This window comes from Osmerus mordax, chromosome 5 (assembly GCF_038355195.1).
Source record: "Osmerus mordax isolate fOsmMor3 chromosome 5, fOsmMor3.pri, whole genome shotgun sequence".
NCBI lineage: Eukaryota > Metazoa > Chordata > Actinopteri > Osmeriformes > Osmeridae > Osmerus > Osmerus mordax.
Window position 1 is genome coordinate 15,665,452 of NC_090054.1, and position 19,637 is coordinate 15,685,088.

At 43.3% G+C, this 19,637-nt stretch overlaps 3 protein-coding genes across 5 annotated transcripts in view; 2 read left to right on the top strand and 1 right to left on the bottom strand.

Annotated features, from left to right (window-relative positions):
- Nucleotides 1-4,030, bottom strand: part of LOC136943464 (serine/threonine-protein kinase 32C-like) — a 41,983-nt gene extending 37,953 nt beyond the window's left edge. Inside the window, exon 1 of the mRNA XM_067236797.1 lies at nucleotides 3,892-4,030. Within this exon, the coding sequence (XP_067092898.1) occupies nucleotides 3,892-3,973 (82 nt within the window). The 5' untranslated portion in view covers nucleotides 3,974-4,030. The remainder of the gene's footprint in view (nucleotides 1-3,891) is intronic.
- Nucleotides 4,031-5,575: 1,545 nt separating this feature from the next.
- On the top strand, nucleotides 5,576-10,191 carry LOC136943645 (leucine-rich repeat-containing protein 27-like). Its single transcript, XM_067237045.1, has 10 exons — nucleotides 5,576-5,782; nucleotides 5,890-6,020; nucleotides 6,121-6,179; nucleotides 6,379-6,531; nucleotides 7,355-7,625; nucleotides 7,984-8,124; nucleotides 8,556-8,661; nucleotides 9,301-9,422; nucleotides 9,831-9,957; nucleotides 10,096-10,191. Exons 1-10 carry the CDS (start codon nucleotides 5,576-5,578, stop codon nucleotides 10,189-10,191), a joined length of 1,413 nt encoding a protein of 470 aa, XP_067093146.1.
- Nucleotides 10,192-11,054: 863 nt separating this feature from the next.
- Nucleotides 11,055-17,674, top strand: pwwp2b (PWWP domain containing 2B). Of its 3 annotated transcripts, XR_010876704.1 has the most exons (4): nucleotides 11,055-11,291; nucleotides 13,294-15,009; nucleotides 15,855-16,333; nucleotides 16,568-17,674. XR_010876704.1 is itself a non-coding variant. In XM_067237072.1 (3 exons), the coding sequence occupies exons 1-2, from the start codon at nucleotides 11,152-11,154 to the stop codon at nucleotides 15,011-15,013; spliced, it is 1,860 nt and encodes a 619-aa protein (XP_067093173.1). In that variant the 5' UTR covers nucleotides 11,055-11,151; the 3' UTR covers nucleotides 15,855-17,674. The 3 variants fall into 3 exon arrangements, 2 of the variants coding, with proteins under 2 accessions (XP_067093173.1, XP_067093172.1); XM_067237072.1 differs by having other exon boundaries at nucleotides 13,294-15,013; nucleotides 15,855-17,674; XM_067237071.1 differs by having other exon boundaries at nucleotides 15,855-17,674.
- The last annotated feature ends 1,963 nt before the right edge of the window (nucleotides 17,675-19,637 follow it).

A 19,637-nucleotide genomic window follows, 5' to 3' on the forward strand; every position in this document is an offset into this window, starting at 1 on the left:
AGGAAATGCTGTGTTCTCCTTTCTTCCATGCCATATCTTACTCAGTAGATTTACAATTTCCAATGCTTACCAGTAGCATGTTGAACAAGTTGTGTCCGTGGACAACAACAATTTTTGACTGCATTGTGTGACAACCAAGGGCAAAAAACTCATATATACTTTGGGGGGGAAGACAATTCCATAAAACATTAAAAGTAAAAGAGCAATTTTTGAGGGGACACACCAAATGTAGTGCTGTAACACATTACCTACGTTGTAATTACATTTAGTCATTTACCAGACGCTCTTATCCAGAGCGACTTACAGTAAGTACAAGGACATTCCCCCCAGGCAAGTAGGGTGAAGTGCCTTGCCCAAGGACACAACATCATTTTTCACGCCCGGGAATTGAACCGGCAACCTTCTGATTGGTAGCCCGATTCCCAAAACTCTCAGCCACCTGACCCCCTGTAATGTATATTGGGGCGGACAGATCGTATTTTGCTTAGATTTGGGGGGGTCGTGTTCCACCAATGGTGAGAGACACAGCGCTGAAACGTATACAATTCAGGTCTGATACAGAAAGCGGAGAACTGCACTCACGTGTGTTTTAATTAACAAAAGAAAGCCTTGCAAGCAGCAAAACAACTCTCCCGTAAAGACTCACACCTGTCCATGGTGCACCAAAATTTTTATTTTGATACATTATCAGAAAGGGGCGTCTCTCGATCTCTCTCTCTGTCTCTTCCTCAATCTCTCTCTCCCTCCATCCTCTTCTGGCTTGGGGCTCTCTTCCCTTCTGAGCCCTGTCAGCTCAGCTTCTCTGTTGAGGGGTGATTAGCAAACGAGTCTCCACCGTGAGGCTCCTTCGCTGAGTGGGGATGGGGGGGGAACAGTTGAAAGTAGCCGCGCCCACTACCTGGCCGCTGTCCCTGGAGCTGGGAGGGTTCCAACCTTCTAGGGATGTCACCACTGATGATAACAAATGTTGTTTCGGGCAATTTCGAAGTTTTCCCATATGATTGTAATAAGAGGAAAACTATTAAATAATTATAAATAGTATGAAAAACTGTAGAAAGAATAAGGATTTATACTGCAGATCTGATAGGAAAAGAGAAGGATTCACAGGTGTGAGAGAATACACACTGACTTTATGACAGGTTCTAGTCCAGCCCACTGAGTCCACATCAATTGCAATCTCAGGGTGTGAACACACACACACACACACACTGACAAACATAAACACACACACACACACATTGAGTGACCTTTCTCTTCCCTGTTTTTTTATTTCTGCACCCAGCTGAGTTGATCTCTTTGTAGACACCTTCACTCTGACATTAGCAGGGCTATCTCTGCCACATTACCTGCAGCAAGTACAAGGCAGGCTCAGATAGTAGCATCCTGGAAATCATCTTAGAATGTACTGTCTGTCTGTGTTCTGTGTGTACATGTACAGTACACTATACCGTGCTAGAACATTCAGTGTACTTCTCCTCCTCTAGATCCACATACTTATACTGTATCAATGGTCAGACAATGCAGCAATACAACCAGTAGTGCAATTATGTATGAGAAGCTAACAGCTGCAGGCCCAGAATTGAGGGAGTAAGGGAACGAGAGGAATTGAGAGACAAGCCTAATGCTAGAGATGAAAGAAAAAAGGGACTCAGTATTCAGTGCGAGTAATGAGCCATCTTGCTCTCCCTGTCTATCTTTATCCCTCCACCAAAAATCTGTACTTCATTTTTTCTTATGAAAAACACACACTCACTAACAGACATTTGCAAGCTCTCTCTCTCTCTGTCGCACCACAAAGACGCACACAATGTCAGTGCACGTAACATTCTTCGTGGAGTCCATGAGGGAGAAAGCAAGTAGACTAGAGTGCATGCCTTGTGGGTACATATCCTCAAATGGATCTTCAAATGATATTGCACTAATCTTACGTTTCAAAAATCTCATTTTAAAACAGCTTTATTTCATTTGACGTTTAGGTGAGTTCTCTGAAAGCATTTCTTCATTTTGATGCTCGGCTCATACTTCAACAGATCGGTCAGATCCTGTTTACATGACGTTTGTAAAACGACAGTTAAGTGTTGAGCAGTGGGACTGACAGACGCAAGACTGACACCCCATGATCCTTTGAGTATATCTGACAAACTGGCAATCAAGACTGGTGCAGGAAAGAGAGATGCCCCAATCAATTTAATAGACTTCTTAGTCCCCTGCTAATCAAACAGTCAGCCTGAATAGCCGTCCGGCTGTCCGGCTTGGACATCAACGGGAGAATTTGATTATGTTAGCAACCATCAAGATAAGCATTGTTAAAATGTTCTGCTTAATGAAGGCCATATGCTGTTTGCTGTTTTTAAAAGCCCAAGGAGATCCAGAATCTTCTGTATGAAACTCCCTCACTTCCATGAGGAAGGGCTGATTTTCTCATTTCAGCTTTGAGGAAATGATATAATGGAACTTGGTAGATTACATTGTGACTATTACAACTATTTAAAAAAACTATTTGAAATGTGCTACAATATATTTATGCTGAAAGAGGCTTTCCTTAATTTAACTGGCACGTCTTCCCTTTCTATTTCTACCGTGTAGGCTACAGGAGGGAACAGTGCCCTGAGGACAATGTTAATAACATTGTGAGAGAAATATAATCAACCTCTCTCTTCTACCACAGCACACGGATGGCATCTTCTGTTCATCAGCCTATAATTGTTGATGATGGGGATGATGGGGATAACGCAAGTGAACTGCGGGAGATGGAGTGAAAGCAGGGAGTAAGAGTGATAGGAGGGTCATGTGAGATAGTAGGATGGTGAACAAGTGGCTCTAAAGCCTTATAACGTCGACATAAGAGTGTTATGAAGAAGATAGGCTCAATCTCCCCACTGAACATTAGTAGAGGGAAACTAGCCAGGACTGCCTTGATCCTCAAGCTTCTCCATTCATCAAAAGTGAAGGATTTAAAAAAGGAGAGCAACTGAACCTCTCACTTAATCCCCAACACTCTCATATTCTTATTTGACAAAAACAGGGACCTTTTCTTTCAAGAATATTACGTAACAAAGGCTGTCTGTGTTCCCTGACTTGCAAAATAACTTACTCTGATGCAAAGTACAAGACACACAACATGAATGTTGCCTGCAGCCTGTAAATAGGTCAGTCTTGTAATTACTCACACACACACACACACACACACACACACACACACACATGCAATCCATCTCAATCATATGACCATATAACTCTGCAGTGGACTGACCTCATTTACTTTGACTTTTCTTGTGTCTTAGTAGGCTCATCCATCATTTGAGATAATTCCTTGGTAACATTGGAATTTTAGAGAACAGAGATTCTAAGCATCTTTGGTACAGTTCCAAGGGCCAGGGCTTATTCATGCATTGACAACCATCCATAGCCGAAATTAATATCCCTTTTACGCTTGTTATTAATCTTCTCGTAATTATTCAATTAACGGCAGGAATGTAATTTTTTAAGCGGCGACTACAGCTAGAATATCTTGTCTTGTCAGCTTCAATCCTTTATAATAATAGGGATGCGATATTTTATGTATTATTAGAACATAATCACTTCCAAGTTTAATGCCACACCCCCGACTTAGACTAGCTTTCCTCTACTTAGTAGTAAACAACTACTTCCATGGCTTCAAAAATACAGCTATATCGTTTTGTTACACAAAACTAATGACATTGTTCATGAGAAATGTGCATAACATCATCCCTGAGATTTAGGGCCGTTCTGTTGCTGTTATATTGTAACTTCCTGGATTCACGTTGGACTTTTGAGTGGTATATAAACAAAAAGTTAGGCTTAGTTGTAAAATAAATATTACAATTATTTCGTTTATTTAGCAGATTATAAGGCATGATAACTGCTTACCATCTTCCTTTTCATCGAAGACCGGTCTCTTTGAAGAACTATTCGCGCCCATCCTCTTCTTCCACTTGCCCCAGTGAAACATTGATGCGTGAGCTCAGATAGCATTCCTCGCCTCTTGAAAAAACTACTGCTCTGTGTTGGACACGTTGGACAAATACATTGCGATCGCCACGGTTAATGTTTGTCAGTTTTTTTCTCGCATTTGCGCACCGCGACTTTAGCCTCTATAAACCAGGAAGACGAGTAGGTTAGAGGTCTGCAATCGGATCTAATAAGCAAAATACCGTTCACTTGCTTGTGTCGGACTAGCTACAGTACTGATCACAAGCAACCCGGTTCTTTTGCTCTCTCTCCTCCGTCCTGAACTGACTTATGTTCTGTGAGCAGTGAGTGTGACAGTGTGACACTTTTTGTCGACGTAGCCCCCTCTGTCATGCATCTCAAGAAAGAGCCTCCAAGAAGACCGATAATACCCTATGAAGGTGTCAAACAGGGGAAGCTATACACACAGTTCCAGAACGGTTGAGCTGTATAGGCTAGGCTACCTCTCACTGAAATCAGACAGTTACGGATTTAATTATGAGATGGGTGGCGCCTCATTGAAAAAAATGGTTAACACTTTATCTCCCCGACACCATGCGTTTATAATAGGTTACATGGATTTGGTGCGTGCACAGCCGTATTCATTATTAGTGAGATTCCTAGGATGTTGTGCGCACATTTTCAAGTAAATTTAAATTTAATGTAGCCTAAAGTTCATTTTATGAATAGTAGTTGTTTATTTAGCCAAGTAAAACAAAGGCTGCTCAACCCATAATAACATTGAACCAATGTGACGGCGTGCAGTAGTGGGAATACACTTTTATGAAATAGAGCTAATTAGTTTTAATAGGCATCGTGCAATACGATTTAATTTAGTGTGTGTATATGTGTGTGTGGGGGGGGTATATTTATTAAAATATAATATATATTTTTTTAATTCATTAAATGGCTGTGTCATTCAAATGTTCTCACCGTTTGTAGTTTGACACTACCGGTATTGCTGTTGTTGTTGCAGCAGGCTCTGGTTGTTATGGTTACATGTGATCATAAGATAGGCTACCTAGATAGTATGTTATGGGAATTTGTGTTTTTTACGATGTTTGATTCTTGCTTGGTACTTAACTCTAATTTAAACGTGAGCGTTTCTTTCTTTTAAGGTGCAATATTTGAAAGTTACTGTGGCTTGTTGCTAGCTAGCTAGTTACTAGTAAGGATGTAGCCTGTTATCCAGCTAGCACTGCAGCACTGATGTCTAATTATACTGTAGACAAATTGTAGACTAATGATAAAAACTGTACTGTCTAAGATAGGCTAGCTAGATTAGAATAAGGTCTGGTAAATTAAAGTAGCAGTTGGTACTACAGACATGACGTTTGCGAAGCGTTACATTTAGACGTGTAGGTAAACTTTATGGCAAGATGAAGCCTACAGTGGCAGGCTTGTTGTGCAAGATCTTAGATAACATTGTAGTCTTGATTGAAAACATATATATAGAGAGATTCATGTTGAATATGGACATGTGTTTGATTATTTCTAGGCTTCATCTACACCAAGAATCTGACAAAAAGATGCTACCTAGATGATGAGCTGAGAAATTCAACTCTGACCACAAGAAACAACCAAACAAAGCAAACTCGCGGCCATGTCATACTTAGAGGAGGGAATACCTGATCTCCATCTAAGCATTGACTGTGGTGATAATTCTGTCAGACCACAGACTGGTCACATCCCACCTGAGAATGTTGATCCTATGCAGATAACTGAATATGTGACTTCTGACACACTATATCTAAGTAGAAGAAAGTTAAAAGATATTGAGGATAGCATTTTGAAGACCCATATGTTAAAGGTAAACAAACCTACTAATCAATGGGATATGCTTATAGGTGGTCAACTCCTCATATTATGATTTGATTCATACAGTGTTGTCATATCTAACTAACATATTCTCTAAAGAATTTGTATCTCGAAGGTAACCAAATATCCAGTCTTCCGGATTCTCTGTTCACCAGTTTGTCAAATTTGGTGTGGTTAGACCTCAGAAATAACCAAATCACTGCACTTCCTGCGGAAATTGGTCTCCATAGGTAGGTATTCTGTATGTAAAGACATAACACCAAACCTAAACATTGAGGTCCTAGTTGTATTTTATGTTACTCCCATATATTTTCATCTTGTTTCATTCAGGTCTCTGAAAACATTGCTGTTGGAAGGAAATCCAATCAAGGAGCTACCATTAGAATTGGGTGAGTAAACCATCAGTCACCTGATGACCAGCTGGTGATTTCCACTAAACTTAAAATTGGACAACCACACAACATTCCAGCTCTGTCCTTAGGGGGAGTTTAGGATCCATATCCTATAAAAAAATAAATTATGAGCCCCAAAGGATTTTTTCCCACTAGTGTTAAATGTCTCCAAATACATTTGCGGTGTGTTTTTCAGGTACTGTAATCACTCTCAGGGCCCTGAGTCTGAGGAATTGCCCCATCGTTTTCCCACCTCAAGAGATTGTGGAGCAGGGACTTCAGTGCATCCTTCAGTTTCTAAGAGGTGCCATGGTTGTGAGACCAGTCAGTGTGCGAAACCCTCTTCCAGGTGAACAAAAAAATAGTAATTTGGCCTGAACTTGAACAACGCAAACCAAGTGTGTATGTATGTGTATGCCCTCTTCGAACACATCACAGCCATCTGTTCTTTTGCATAAGAAAAGAAGACTGGTCACAAAAATAGCTTCTTGCCCTGGTTCCACTTCAGTGGTGTGACTTCTGTTCCCTTGGAGACGGCGTGTGCAGCAGAGCTGACTTTCTTTTGTGCAGAACTACTCTGTAATATGTTTATCCAGATGAAAATGATCGATAATCTGTAGGCCTCTAGCGGGTGCTCTCTGTCATCAAACACTGTCTGTAACTAATCATCCTGACCAGCCCAACTCAGCCCCCCAGCAGAAACGCAGCCAAACCTGCACCTTGAACAAAGACTCTGCCTATCTATTTATCTCTTTGTGTGGAATGTTATTAAAGGGGGAGCCAGGCTCATTTTCCCAAAAGAAAGATAATACTATCTCAAAGAATATCATGTTGCCATCACAGGGACAGTATGAGCTCATTTAGATGTCATAATTCAGACATCTAAATCTAATTAGAAATGATAACACCTTTAATTTCTTGATCATACTTACGTACGTGTTTTAATGCATATGTCACCTAATAGCAAGATACATATTCCATATTGTACTGTCTTCAATCTTTGGCGTTTAACATATTTATATTTCATCCTTACACATTCTGTAAATTCTCCTTTGGTTTACCAATGAAATCGGAACTGGTTCATTTCTACAGCAGGAGAGGAAAACACACAGGCCTAATAGTGCTGTCACAACCATTTTTATGCTAACTTCTTATTCATGCTTGGGCGCCAGACATGCCTCCTGTGGAGAAGCTGCAGTTGGCAGAACTTGTCAAGTCCAGTCTGGACCTGTGTGAGGAGGTGGTGAATGAGGATGAGATGCGCCGGTTCAAGGAACTCAAACAGAAGATGATCCAGATGGACAGGGCTGAGTTTGACTACGGGGCAGCAGCACTACCCCTGGCATGTCTGCCCAGGGCAGCAGCACCACCCCTGGCATGTCTGCCCGGGGCAGCAGAGGGAGAGAAAGGTCACAAGACATACCCTCTGCCTGTTGTCAAAAGGTGAGTGAACCACATTTGTGCTTTTGGCAAACAGTGTCCTTTGCCGGAATCTAAGAGAGCATCTCAATTGCAGTACATTTACAGTCTAGATCCCTTTATCCTGTCTTGTACTCCCATATCTCCAGGTAAGAGGGGGTACTACTCCTATACCATTTGACATAGTATTCTGTGTCCTTGATTCAAGTACGTGAATTACACATTCGTATGATCCCTGGAAGAACCTTGGTGCTGCTGTCTCTAGTTATACAACAGGACTTTATACTGTCCATCGTTGTGTGAAATCCCACAGGCAATCTGCTAGGCAATCTGTTCTTCTGAGAGCTGCAAATACAAACATTTCTTTCAATTTATTTGTCAGAAGTAGAGAGATTACCAAAGCAGGCATATTTCCAGAACTCCCTCCATTTGACATGCAGTACTGGAAGAGGTCAGAGGAGAGAAGACTGGCTGCAATGAAAGAGCTTAAAGAGAAACAAGCCATTTTAGAACAGAGGAGGAAGTAAGTTTCTTATTGCCAGTTTCTCCAAAGCCCAGTCATGTAGTACACCAGAATACAGCCTATAGGTGGTTGTGATCATTGAGTCACATACATTACTAGTTAGGAAGGGAATAGGTACAATTCCGAAGGTTAGAGAGAATGTTCTCTTACCTTGCAGTTTCAGAAAGTAGGGGTGTATTGTGTCAAATTGGCAAATGATTAAGTGACAGACAGTGAGGGAACAATTTATCATGTCTGAAAATTCCATAACCAATGCCAATAAGGGGTATGTAAATAAATTATGAAGCATGTAGTTTAGCTTATGCTACCCCAACTCCCACCCACTCCTAACCTAAATGAGTTACAACTCACTGAAGATCAGTATTCATAGGCAACTTGATTCTACACAGTGCTCCCCCCATCCCCCCACACACACCTTTTTTTCTCCTCAGAGACCAAGAGCTCCTGCGGGAATGGCGCACTCACGCAAAAATTATGCAGGAGAGGAAAATCTTGGAGCACAAGCAGGCAAGGCTTGAGAGACAAAGAAAAGAAGAGGTAGGCTTGCAGAATGTGGAACCCGTTCTTTTGTTTAGATTCCAAAGTTCCCTTTTTAATCACGAGAGGGCAGCATAGTACAGATTAGAAAGTTTTTTTTTTTCGTGAAATAATGACAAATGTATTTAGGTAGTAGAGGAACTAGAGAGACTAACCAGGAATCCCTTCTTCCATTGCTTCCGATCAGACGTTGAAAACCCTCGTGTCAGGCTCATGCACAAAGCTGAGGCTCACGCGCTCTGAAACAGCCACAGGCCTAGCTAGCAACAGAAACTTGTATCTCCAGTGTGCAGAGTCAGTCGTCCTACACTCAGACGGCCCTATAGAGGCCCCACCACAGTTGGTAAACACACAAAGGACACTGGATAGCACACACATAAGAGACACGCTGGCTACACCGGCAAACCAGATCATACACAGATACACAGACACTGTTTTGTTATCACTGTTCAAGTACACCTGACAATACTAAGTTCGATCTCACCTTATGAGTACAACAGATCCAGTGTGTACTGGATTCAGTGTGGACACTGAATTTGAGGATGTTCATATTACACAGAATAACCTTTCAGCCTTTTTAGAGGTACATTACAAGGTTTAAACATGTTTCTTTACTAAAGCTTCTTTTACGTGTCACAGGTTTCACAGAAAGCTCCGTATGCCACCGGTTCTCTCGTTCATGACAGTGTTGAAGTCAAACCTGGCAACACCCAACAGAGACTACAGAACCAGAGGTCTCAGAAGGAGGCTGAGGAGACTAGGTCTGGCGTTGTGTAATCCATCAAATCTTTGAATCTGCTATGCTAGTTCTTTATTCTCAAACTAACCTACAGTAATCACTAACAGAAGCCATGTGAATCATTAAGGGGTGTCTGAATCTTTCAATGGAAACATCTAGTGGAATAGAGTTGGACGATGTAAAATACCCTTTTCCTTTTGAGAATGTTACTGTTAATGCACAGTCAAATGCAGACATTTACTCCAGTATAGTGTGTTCAAACTTAAATGTATACACACAGTACCATGTCAAGAGTCTGTACTCTAGGTTAGTAACATTACACAAACAAAGATGCATGCTGTGAAAAACAAACCAAAGAGAAACGTGAGATAACACCTTGTCTTGTGTGTGATTGGTGTTTCCTGGACAAAAATGACCCCCGTGACCCCAGAGTGGCACGAGACCGGGAGCTGGAGCACCGAATCAGAATTCATGTTCAGATGATGCAGGAGAGACGCAGGAGGCCCAGGGGTACAGTGGAAGAAGAGACAGCCGCTGCCAGGCTCGACATGGAGGAGGTCTGTTACGTGACATCACACAACCAGTCAATCATTCGATCACGCTGATTGAAAGAGACACTGGCCTGCAGGAATAAGAGTGTGGCTTTGGTGTTTCCCTTTCGTGTGGATGTCTTCATTCTCTGAATTCTGTCATAGGCCAAGAAGTTGCAGGAGGAACTTGATGCAAGGAAACAAGAGAAAGACCTGGAGTATAGATTCATCGCATATACTGGGGAGAGCTCACCAAGATGAGATGACGAGTGCAGTTTTGATGTGCTGCCTTTAGGATTTGTTGCTTCCATGTTGGTTTTATTAAACAGATACAGTATGATACTGTTTACTCACTCAATTGTATTCATCAAACATACAGTATCTTCTGGACCACTGTGTAATGTGTCCACAGTGTGGCGCTGTAACACCCTGTTCTTTGCTGTCTATCACTTCTACCATTATCTTAATCTGCCCCTTCCCATACAATACCCTCATACTGCCCTTGGCCTCTATCATTAATAGTTAAGAGAATTTACTGTTTTCCATGCAGTCAAGTAATAACTCACAACTAACACAAATGTCTTTGTTTATACCTACACACTGATCACAACACAAGTCTTAACAGATCTTCAGTCAGTGGCTCATTCATATAAAATACTTAGTGTCTTCACTTTGGTAGTATTACAGTTAAACAGTAAATATACTGAATTTGTCAAAGCTAGGGGGAGAAATACAGAATAGAGGACACGTTGAGTTGGATTTTCATATGAAAATTGATCTTTAAAATGTATTGTAAATGAACGTAAAATGCAAAGAAACCATGTTCAAGGTATAATTCTGATGGTATGGGGTAATGTAGCCTATTACAAATGGGACAATAAGGTTGACTGGATAAGATGTATTCTGAAAATCATTCACTGATAGGACTCCTTGTGTTCCGTTTATGAAACAGTAAATAAACTGGGTTCCATCAATGTTCTTTAAGGTATAATCTAAAATCAAACAGGGATAATCTTAAAAGGTTTTGCTCCTCTGCCTGTGTGATGTCACTAGTGGCAGAACTGTTGTAATTGACTTGGTGAGGGAGATGGCGTCATTTCGTGCCCTGGTGTAGCCTCCCGTGCTCGAAAGTAGAAGGGAGTAGGATCTTTGGCCGACGCGATCGTGGCTCCTGCAGCCGCGATCGAGCACCGCCAAGCCGGACACCTCACCCAAGAAAATATGGAGGCTGTGGCCGAGGAGCTGCTGGCCGGCTCTCGGGTACCTGTCACTATCGATCAAATAGTTAACGATACATTAGTGGTGACGCTTACCTACCGGGAAAGGAGCTACACGGGAATATTACTCGATTGCAAGAAGAAGTAAGTTGTATTTCCTCGAATTATTTGTCATTTGTATTTAAACGTAATTAGCTAATTGGTAGCTAACTTGCTAACCTTAGCAGGTTATTTTAGCATGCTAACAAGATAGCTACCAACTGGTCATACAAAGAGTTCAAGGTTTCAAAGCTAGCTAGCCTAGCTAGCTTGCTCCCTAGTCAGCTGACTTTCAGTAACTAGCTAACACATCCACGTTCTCTTATTGCCTAGAATCAGTAACATGAGGGTCAAGGCAAGTTTAGCATCATGTCCAAAATATTATCCGTAATTAATAGAAAATATATGACATGCATGCATCTTATTGTTAGCCAGCTTACTTTAACTAGCCAAATTCAGGCCTGCTAACGTAGATAGCTATGCAGTTAGCTACAGTTGAGCTAGTGAAGCAGGCCTTGCTTTAACACCCTATCCCAATGTATTTATCAAAATACTTTAACTATTAACTATTCATATGTTAATTTGATTCTGGCTTTTATGCTTTCAGAAGTGATGAGCCATATCACATAAACGTAATTCATTTTGTCTTAGTCTGAATATAATCTCTTTTACAAGTCAATTTTAAAACAATAGGCTAGATGCAGTGTCTATTTTACTGCAGGAAAGATTGATAGACATTCTGCAGTTGGAATGCAAAAGGAGCACAATCAAATAGTTTAGATGCACAGTAAGGCTACCCAAACTACCTTCTTTGTACTTAACAAAGAGAATGCTCTTGTCAGTTTAACAAAGTAGCCATGTCATAGGCCATGTTTAACAATATAGGAGTGTAAAGGCCTGCCAATTTACTGTATGGTACATGTGTGAGGCCTATGTACTGTAGTATGTGTGTGTATGATTGTGTGTAATAGGCTAGGCTATACAGGCTAGGCTGTACAGTCACATGTAGTTATTGAGTAGACTAGGCATCAGAATCGTTCCAGATATCCATCTCAGTATTCTTTTACACTTGTGTAATATCTTGTACTGGGAATAGCCCCCTCGGCACACAGTTACTCATACAAAAAGGTAAAAATAGTCTGTTCTATTCAGGATGACTAGTATTGTCATTATGAGTGCTTGTTCCTGGAAAAGCATTTCCCTTCATTGTTTTTGATTTAGTTCCTTGTCAACATCTATCACTGTCAAATCCTCTTATCACATGGTCTTGTCGGGGTGAAATCTATGTTCTTGTACTCTGCCTGGGCTGGGACTCTCTGCCCTCTCTTACTTACATGGCCTGTGCTCTGTGCCTTAGCAAGGAGGCCCTATGAAGATCTCCCAAGCACAGGTAGCGCAGTATTGCAGAGCCGTTTATTGAAAGGTGCCCGCCTGCCAATTGGGGCTCATGGGGAAACGCCTTTTGGGCATCTCAAATTTGCCTTAATTAATGATCTGATGATGAACGCACACAGCACACAGGGATGTGGAAAAACAAACGGAGTCTCCTGGCTCTCTGACTCCTAGTCCCTAGTGATTCATGAGATTGTTTTTGTTCAGTCAGATAGAGGGGGGTTCCTGGGCATCCTGTAGTCTCTTTGTCTGCCGTCTCTGACAGAGCTTAAGCAGCACGGCCATGTTGCTGCTGCTGCTGCCTGCCTGCCAAAGGCTCCTCAGAGGCAACAACTCTGCAGTTCCCACCGCTAGGTGCAGTTTAAAATGCATTTAAGCAGCTGTTTTTGGTCAACACAGGACAGACAATGGCTTGCTTGGAGTCTTTTTGCTCTCCCTCCCAACCCGCCATTCTTATGAAACTTGAAAGTACAAGGCAGTGAATGAGTGCTGTAGATAAGGCAGACATAGGCTACTGTACACAGTTAAAACAACTGTAAAATCACTGCTGAACTGAATAATGTAGAACATTCCTGATGACTGATCTACCGCTGGAATGTTTTTGTGTGGTTGGTCTTCAGTTTGGTCTTCCATAAGGAACTTTATTTTGGGTATAATATCAAAGAATTGATGTGGCATGCACTCATTTATTTTCTTGTGGTTTTTCTTCATCTAGAACCGGACTGTTCTGTCTACCAGATGTCATGACCAAGCCAGTACAATACCCTGTACTAAAACCTGCTTGTGAAATCCCAGAGGTCCTGAGTGAGGGGCCCATTACAAGGCCTCTGAGCCAGGCTTCATTTAGACCAAAGGATGAAAACACGCTCCCAGAGCCTGAACCATCTATTGACCCTTTTCCTGCCCCCTTGCCCACACCTGTGCCCGCTGGGCAGGCTCCCTACCCTCCTTATTTTGAAGGAGCCCCCTTCCCACAGCCCATATGGGTGCGTCACAGCTATGGCCAATGGGTGCCTCAGCCCCCGCCACGACCAATCAAGCGGAAGAAGAGACGGACGCGTGAGCCTGGCCGCATGACAATGAGCACTATACGTCTCCGGCCCCGGCAGGTGCTCTGTGAGAAGTGTAAAAACACACTAAACAGTGACGAGGACAGCAAAGACGGCCTGACCACCACCAAAGCCTCTAGGAAAGAGAATGCGCCACAGAGCGATGAGGATGTCAAGGATGGGCCAACCAAGGTGTCCAGGAAAGAGGACATGGATGCAGCCAAGGAGGCCAAAAGGCGAGAGAATGGCCCTGGATATGACAGCAAGCGGCTCAGGAAGGACAAAAGGGAGGAGGAAGCGAAATTCCCTGGTGGCGACATGATCCCCCACAGCCCTGTCATAAAGATTTCCTACAGCACTCCGCAGGGCAAGGGAAAAGTCATGAAGATCCCATCACGGGTTCACGGCTCGGTCAAGCCGTTTTGTCCCAAGCAACTGCAACACAATGGCCTGGGAGAGAGCTGCAAGTCCTTGTCCGAACCCACCAAGGAGCAGCAGCACATCTTAGATGCCACAAGAACAGGTCTGACTGTCTCCATTCCCAAACTGAAGCTCACCAGACCTTTCACCACCGTGGGCCAGGACCTCCCGTCCCCTAAGATCCGTCTGCGGCCACGGGTGGACGGAGAGGACAGCCTGACGGTGTACGAAGCTGAGCTAGTCGGTGCGCCGCCAAGAAAAAGCCCCCAGGTACAGGAACCCTGCCCGCCCCACTCTGAGGATTCTGAGGAAAAGAACTCAGTGGAGTTGTGGTCAGGGAGCTCAGGGGAGGAGGCTGACCGTGGCCACAGTGACCTCACCCTCCTCATCAACTTCCGCAAGCGCAAGGCCGACTCCTCCAGCCTATCGGTGTGCAGCAGCGACAGCTTGGACGAATCCAAATCCGTCAGCTCGGACGGCACCTCCCCCGAGTTGTGCGACCTCGCGCCCGGCGAAGACATCTCGGTGTCCTCCTCATCCGCCGCGCCGTGCCTGGCGCGCGCCGACAGCAAGACTGTGCCGCCTCTCACCGTGCGGCTGCACACGCGCAGCATGACCAAGTGTGTGACGGAGGAGGGCCACGCGGTCGCCGTGGGCGACATCGTGTGGGGGAAGATCCACGGTTTCCCCTGGTGGCCGGCCAGGGTTCTTAGCATCAGCGGCAGTCGCAGGGAGGAGACGGCCAGCTGTGAGGCCCAGTGGCCTGAAGCGAAGGTCGCCTGGTTCGGCTCGCCCACCACCTCCCAGCTGTCTGTGGCCAAACTTTCGCCCTTCAGGGAGTTTTTCAGGTCGCGCTTCAACCGCAAGAAGAAAGGGATGTACCGGCGAGCCATCCTGGAAGCTGCCAAGGCTGTGGGCCACATGAGCCCCGAGATCACCTCTCTACTGGCCCACTGCGAAACGTAGGTGAGTCCACCACACCACACTGACCAGCCCTGCCTGTACATTTTTTTTCACAAGTTTAAATAGAGTTTCACATTTGCTTTGACTAAATGGCTTTTTATGTTGTGTAGGAAATTGAGTACAAAACAAATTGGCATGCAGAACAAGTTCTTTGTTTGATTTTCTCTGTTTCTGAATTCTATTGTAGATTCTATAGTAAATGTGGATAGGTAATGTCTCTGTTCAACAACATAACCGAATAGCCAATGACCAGGTCAGATTAGCCCCACTTCTACTGTAGAACATTCTATGTCTAATGCCAGTACTGTATGTAGGTATTTAGATAGGATACCCAAAGCACAACACTGGTTTCCTTTATTTGAGCGTGTAGACTAGGCTGCAGGCTAGCCTATATGTTGCCTAGCAACAGGTCTTTAACAAACACTGAGGTTAAATATTGTCTTATTGATATGAGACAGACAGGCCAGTCCCACACTCTGTTGAATCTTCTTACGGTCCAGCTATAAGAAGGTAGGCTACACCTAGTCTGGGTTCAATTGCGCTCAGACTGTAGAGATTTGAGAATAGCCTATGCTCAGTGTTATTTTTCCAGCGCTTATGACGGAAAAAGGTTTTTCCATCACGCTGCCTGGAGGTTCCCACACTCATGGCTAAAATTAATTTCCACTCAAGTGTAACTTCTCAAATTTAAGATGAATACGGATAAAAAGTTCTTTATTTTGAATTCATGTTCTTTATATTAAATTAATTTGTCAGTCAGTGTTCCTTTTCACAAGAAACATTTCAACCTTTACACTCACTTTCATGACTTACTTTTCTTTCTCTCTCTTTCTTTTTTCTGTAGGAGCTAAGGGCTGAACGGTCTCAGAGGTTTTCTCGAACTCTTCGTCCAGCCCAAAAGAGCCTACGTGTTGTTGCCACGGTCACTATTTATACATCATTTTACACACATGGCCGGAGGGAAATGGTGGACAAGGTATAGCGTTGGCCTAGATAAAGGAGCAAAAAGGCCAGTTTGAGGCATCTTATGAACTATTCAGAACTATTTCTCTTTTTGTTTTAGATTTAATCATATGACAATAGATCTAAATAGAAACACTACAAAAACCCGAATGTATTTATTATCCGTAACAATTTATTATTCATTATGATTTAAGTCCACCTCTCCACAATCCTGCAAAATATCTACTCAGCTGCTCTTGCGGAGGGTCTTCTTTATCAATTAGTGGTGACACTGATCAAATTTCCCAAGTAAAGGACTCTGTTGCTTTTTGTCCCAGTGCCATTTTCATCAGAAGTTCCTCCCCTTCAGTGAACCAACCAGTAAGTGGCTCTACTGATGATAAAGTCTTATTCTAGAAAATTCTTTCCAGATCTGAAAATGTGAAACTGTTCCATTACATGATGGTACTGTCTGAGTACAGTATGTTCCAGCTCTTCTACTATCACGTGTTTCAATCCTCATAGCCTTCAGGTGTCCCTAGACGGATATGTTGATGTATTTATTACTGACCTCTGTCCTCCATGCATGTTTTTCTCTCTTCCGTTTCATTTCAGGTTTAGTTAGAAGACTAGTGGGTTGGTGAAAAATCCCCCCTCCCCCTGTTCGCAGAGTTATTTTCTACTCACTTTATTTAATGTGTCATGTTAAGAAAATGCACTTTATCTGTACCTTGGTGGCCTGCTGTAAGCTCACTTGTTCAAACACTAACTGGAGATACAGCACTGATAGGCAGCGGGAGAGTTTGTATGTCTCATGGTTGACTATCCATGGCCTTTGGAGATAAAAGATCTTATATAATTTAGTTTTCCCTTATTTGGGGATGGTGGAGAACCTTTCAGGGGTGGTTGTGTGCACTGTATTCTCATATTTGATTTGGGTGTGTCTTTGTATGTATGTTATCTCAGTCCACCCTCACACACTACAGTCCACTGTCCACTGGATCAAATTAAATGGACACATAATTACATCCCCCATGCATTCTCTCAATTAAAGCTTTATAATAACTGAAATGCTGTAAGAATACTGTGAATTCATCTGCTGAGTGTGCGGATGGAGGAGGGGGTAGACTGCTTTGTGATTTGCCACCGTGGCTACAGGTTGCAGACTACTGTTACAGAGCTGGCAGTAGAGACAAAATCTTCAGGATTGACCTTTAGTAACCTTTGGGTTGAAAGCAGTGCTGTTGGGGAGGGGGTTGGACTGCGGCGAGGAAAACCATTGGTAGCCTTTAGCACACTGCAGATTGCACACATTCAAGTCTCTGTTGCCATTCTGTACCCCTCTCCCCTGGAATGAACGTCCTCACTCACTCGCGTGGATTCAATTCAAAAGCGTCAGATTGGTGTAAACATAAAATGGTGGCTGTGTTTTCCATATTGCTTACACCAATCCAAGGCTTTTATGGCTATGAAACCAACCATAGATCCTCTTCCGTCTGTGTTTGTCCCCTGATTTGTGGTTTAAACTTCAGGAGGACTTATGAAAGGAGAGATACCCTTTGTGTTGCTAGGTTCCATATGAGAGAATAACTCCCATGGATGAGCAACACGACTGTCTGCTATTGTTGTCCATGTTGGTCAATGTTAATGGCTGTTCTTTTTTTTGTTTTTGTTTTTTTTTAAACATGTACTGTACATAAAATAAAATATACAAGCATTGTCTGTGCTGCTGCCTGCCGTTTTATTCTAAGTAATAATCCGGATGGAAAAACTGTTAATCATAAATTGAACAGAGGTATGTATGTATGTATGCATGCAATAGGAAGTTTGGTTCCCCCTCTCAGCCTGTATCATACTGTCCATTGTGTTAGAGCTCTAATAATGACTTGTCCTTTACTTTCACCTCAATCACATGATAGCAGCCCTCTCATTACTTAGTCTGCATGCTCTGGTTTCACAATGTTGTGCAACAAGAGTAGGGGTAGGGGTGAGGGGGACTCTTGCACTTGAATGAGCATTTTCTTAACAAATGATGTTCAGTTTTCTGTGATCTGCCCTACGTAATAGACACTAACCTGCTACTAACCCGATAATAGAGCTTGCTCTTTGCTGTTGTTGAGTTCCCTACATTTTAACATGTTAATGTATGAGCTATGTGTCAGATATAGTAGCCTATGAATATCTTTCTTACATAACCTGGGGGGCAGCACATCCTCATGGCAGGGCTGGGTCCATGTCCCGATCAGATCATCTTACAATGTGCGTCAGCCCCAGGTTGATCCTCCCCTACCCCCTTGTCATGGTCCCTGGACTGAGATTTTTCAAAGCTCTCATTCCAAACTGTTTCCTTTGGCTCTAAAAGTGTCTAAATATGTTGGATCATGACCAGAGGAAGATATCTTGAGGCCATGGGCTGTTGAGTCGTTTCACTTCAGAGGAAAGCTCTTCTGCAGAAATCTGTTTTGACCACCATGGCTATTGCAGCCATCTGGAGGCTCTTTTCATGCTGTTCCTGTAAGTGAAATGCTGACCAGCATGGCCAGAGATATAGCTCATGCAGTGGTTGTTGCCTAACAACGGCCCTCTCTGTGCATGTAGGTGAGTGAAAGGAATGCAGGTATTCAGCATTTTCAAAACCCAGCTATGGGGGTTTGAAACCGAGGGGAAAGTGCACACATGCACATACAGTACTGTAACGTCTCAAACAAAAGGAACGTTGTATCTAGGATACCTACAGGAGGGTGGCAGAACTAATGACCAATGGGTAATGCTTTGTTACACAGGAGGCTACCTCCATTTAAGCCAGGTCAACATGTAGTGCTGTGACCCTCTGCAAGACACATCACAGTAAACACTGGCACAGCCCCCCACAGCGTCTTGTTTTTCATGACATCTTGAAAAGAATTGTCTCGGGAGTCAGATGGCTGAGCGGTGAGGGAATCGGGCTAGTAATCCGAAGGTAGCCAGTTCGATTCCCGGTCATGCAAACTGACGTTGTGTCCTTGGGCAAGGCACTTCACCCTACTTGCCTCGGGGGAATGTCCCTGTACTTACTGTAAGTCGCTCTGGATAAGAGCGTCTGCTAAATGACTAAATGTAAATGTTATTATTCATAAACCATACGGTTGTGGGGGAAAACGATTGTAGAAGGGCAGCTTTTAATGACAATCTCATTATCTGTCTGCAGGTGCAGTCACTGATGGGTTAACACAAGGGCAGTACCTCTTGTGGTTCTCCAGCCAAAGGGAAGAGGAAATAGCCCAATTACATCTGGGTCGTTAAATCAAAAACCACTGTCTGCATGTTCTGACCTGCTTCCCTGGGGTAGAGGAACAAACGTCCCACTGTTGATATAAAAACACACACAGGCCTACACACAACAAACACTATCTGGTTCATGTTAATCCCCATGCGTCCTGAAATTGAGTTTAGCCACTCATCCACATGGGCTTTACATATCCACGCTTCCTTAAGTCACACAGATGCACGCACAAAGCCGACAGTTCTCGCATGCACTTCGAGGATCACTCCATGACACACAAAGCACGTGTACACACACCCACACACTGCCAAAATGACTGTCTGCCGCAAACTCTGTATTCATTTGCAGCTCGCAGAGAAACACTGTTCTTCATGGATCAGTGCTACGTAAATCTGGGACAAAAAGGGAGGCACATGGCGGTAG

Excerpts from the sequence above, each read along its gene's own strand:
- LOC136943645 (XM_067237045.1), top strand. The coding sequence starts at position 5,576 with ATGTCATACTTAGAGGAGGGAATACCTGATCTCCATCTAAGCATTGAC. Across the intron at positions 6,180-6,378 it reads GGAGCTACCATTAGAATTGG|GTACTGTAATCACTCTCAGG; the intron begins GTGAGTAAACCA and ends TGTGTTTTTCAG. Across the intron at positions 8,125-8,555 it reads ATTTTAGAACAGAGGAGGAA|AGACCAAGAGCTCCTGCGGG; the intron begins GTAAGTTTCTTA and ends TTTTCTCCTCAG.
- pwwp2b (XM_067237071.1), top strand. The coding sequence starts at position 11,152 with ATGGAGGCTGTGGCCGAGGAGCTGCTGGCCGGCTCTCGGGTACCTGTC. Across the intron at positions 11,292-13,293 it reads TTACTCGATTGCAAGAAGAA|AACCGGACTGTTCTGTCTAC; the intron begins GTAAGTTGTATT and ends TTCTTCATCTAG.